The sequence below is a fragment of the Cebus imitator genome, unplaced genomic scaffold (assembly GCF_001604975.1).
Source record: "Cebus imitator isolate Cc_AM_T3 unplaced genomic scaffold, Cebus_imitator-1.0 Scaffold91, whole genome shotgun sequence".
NCBI lineage: Eukaryota > Metazoa > Chordata > Mammalia > Primates > Cebidae > Cebus > Cebus imitator.
Genome location: NW_016107406.1, coordinates 904,675 through 907,592, shown reverse-complemented (window position 1 = coordinate 907,592; position 2,918 = coordinate 904,675). Strand labels below are relative to the sequence as shown.

The window sequence follows — 2,918 nt, the reverse complement described above, 5'->3', positions numbered from 1 at the left end:
ACAGTGGCTCATACATGGAATCCCAGGACTCTGGGAGGCCGAGGCAGGGGGATTGCTTGAGCCCGAGAATTTGAGACCAGCCTGGGCAACATAGGGAGACCCCATGTCTACAAAAGATAAAAAAGTAGCTGGGCATGGGGGTGCCCACCTGTGGTCCCAGCTACTCGGGAGGCTGAGGTCGAGGCTGCAGTGAGCCTGTGATCGGACCACCACACACCAGCTTGGGTGACACAGCAAGACCCCGCCTCAAAATAAATAAATAAATAAATTGACTCCTGTACACAATAAGCATTTAAAGGGCATTACATACAAAGAAATCCCATTTACAACAGCAAAGATTAAATATTTAGACATAAATTGATCAAGACATATGCAAAACCTAAGGGAGGATAATTTTTAAATTTAAGATATTTCCTGATTTAAACGTAAAGCTCATCCCTTTTTTAGCCAGGAAGACTCAAAAGCACCCAGAAGTCAGTCCGCTAGGTCAGAGGCTTTCCGAAGTCAACCAATGTCACTCAGCTGGAACGGCAACACTGCAGACCAAAAGCCTCCGTAAGGGTGCAGTAAAGGCTCCGTTCAGCAACCCCTCCTCTTATGTCAGGTGCCTGTCCCGGCCACTGCAGCCTGGGAATTACAAGGCATCCCCTTCGCCCCATGTACTGGCAACATCGCCTGACAGGAAAGCCGCCCCCACCCTCCCGCGCGCCACAAGATGGCGCCCAGCAGTGGCGCACGCCCGCCCCGCCAAGACACCTGCACGCGCCACAGGCCTGGTGCTGCTCCGCCCGCTCGATGTCCGCAGCTGGGAGGAGGAGGAAGAGGCAGAGGCCGCAACCGCCACACCAGGGGCCGCGGGGACCCTGGGCCTGGAACCTGGGGGCAGCTCGCCGCCACCTGGGACGCCAGGCACCGCTGTTGCTTCTGTTGGCTTCTCCTGGCGACGACCAGCCCCGGACTCCCGACCCCAAAGGCCTCGGGTTCGGCGGCCACCCAGCTGCAGGACACCACCGCACTGGTGTGAGCCGAAGCGCGTCACGTAGACGAAGCGCACACAGTCCTGCTCCCGACCCTGGCTTGCCGCTGCCGCCATCGCAGTCTCAGTCGACGGCTGCCAGGCCTTCAGCAGACACTATGCGCCACGCGCTGAGCGGCCCACTGCGCAGGTGAGAGGTGGGGATGGGGGGAGGGGGTTAGGGCCAGACCACCCCACAGGGATGGGGGGGATGGGTTTAGGGCGGGACCATCCCGAAGGGATGGGGAGGCAGGGTTAGGGCTGGACCACCCCGCAGGGATGGGGTGAGAGGATTAGGGCCGGACCACCACGCGTGGTCCACTGTCTGGGGGCTAGAGGAAGAAAGCTGGGCGTGAGGGGCGAGGGAGCTGGTCACTCTGTGGGCTGCAGGAGTCGGGGAAGGGCACACTCCTGGGAGGTGAGAGGCCCGGGGAGATGGAGGGAAGTAGGAGGAAGGCAGGTGGTGGGTTGGGGACGATGATGAGGTGCAAACCCCTCAGAGGAAATGAGCTACTCCAAGAGGAGGGTGGGAGAAAGGGACGAGGTCACTACCAGGGAGACGCCCCCATGCTTGGGTGCAGGAGGATTTCAGAGTGAGGAACCCACACAGGACTTGAGCAGCCTGGAGCATCAGCCACGTGGCATTAGGAGCCTGGGGAAGAACACAGAGCCCTCGGCTGCTGGAAGGTTCCAGCATGGCCTTGGCCTGGCAGATGGTGGGGATGGAGCCATCATTCACAAAGAGACACAGGGGTCTGAGGCCCAACCTGATTTGGCACTGGCCAGCTGGGTTATTTGGCAAGCCCTTTTCTTTTCTTTTTCTTTTTTTTTTTTTTTTTTTTGAGACGGAGTCTTGCTCTGTCTCCCAGGCTGGAGTGCAATGGTGCAATCTCGCCTCAGTGCAACCCCCACAACCCGAGTTCAAGCTATTACCCTGCCTCAGCCTCCCAAGTAGCTGGGTTTACAAGGATGCACCACTATGCCCTGCTTTTTATTTATTTTTTTTTTTTAGTAGAGAAAGGGTTTCACCATGTTGTCCAGGCTGGTCTCAAACTCCTAATCTCAGGTGATCTGCCCCACTTGGCCTCCCAAAGTGCTGGGATTACAGGCATGAGCCACTGTGCCCAGCCACTTTCCTTCTCTGAGCCTCCAGTGTCTTCAAGTGTAAATTTAGGAGAACTGTAGTGTGAAGATAAATCAAAGGAAGGCATATATTCAGCGTCTGGCACACTGTGAGAGACAGTTGTCCATTCAGGACATAACCTATGAGATACACATTGTAATTTATTTACATCATTTAAACTTTACAAATAGCTTTCCCTCTAACCCTTTTTTTTTTTCCTTTGTCAGAGTCTTGCTCTGTCACCAGGGCTGGAGTATAGTGATGTAATCTCAGCGCACTGCAACCTCTGCCTCCCAGATTTAAGCAATTCACCTGCCTCAGCCTCCCAAGTAGCTGAGGCTACAGGCGCACACCACCACATCCAGCTAATTTTTGTATTTTTAGTAGAGATGAGGTTTTGCCATGTTAGTCAGGCTGGTCTTGAACTCCTGGGCTCAAGCAATCTGCCAACTGTGGCCTCCCAAAGTGCTGAGATTAGAGGTGTGAGCCACCACACCCAACCTTACCATCTCTTTAAATTCACACAGCATTTTATGGCAGAAGAACTGGGGCTGCAAAATGTGAAATTACTTCCCCAAAGTAATAGGCAGTGAGAGAGACATACTTTCTTAAACCTTTGTTATTGAATTATATGCAGAAAGCTGCACAAATCATCAGTATAAAGACAGCTGGATTTTTACACAGTGAATATGCTTGTGTAAGATCCACCAAGGTTAAGAAATGGTGCACTACAGAAGCACCTCATGTCCTCACCCACTCACCATCCTTTTTTTTTTTTTT

At 53.4% G+C, this 2,918-nt stretch overlaps 1 protein-coding gene across 1 annotated transcript in view; it reads right to left on the bottom strand.

Moving 5' to 3' along the window:
• CUNH5orf47 (chromosome unknown C5orf47 homolog) overlaps nucleotides 1-1,262 on the bottom strand; it is a 10,836-nt gene extending 9,574 nt beyond the window's left edge. Inside the window, exon 1 of the mRNA XM_037740897.1 lies at nucleotides 757-1,262. Coding sequence (XP_037596825.1) covers nucleotides 757-1,093 — 337 coding nt within the window. The 5' untranslated portion in view covers nucleotides 1,094-1,262. The remainder of the gene's footprint in view (nucleotides 1-756) is intronic.
• Nucleotides 1,263-2,918: the final 1,656 nt, after the last annotated feature.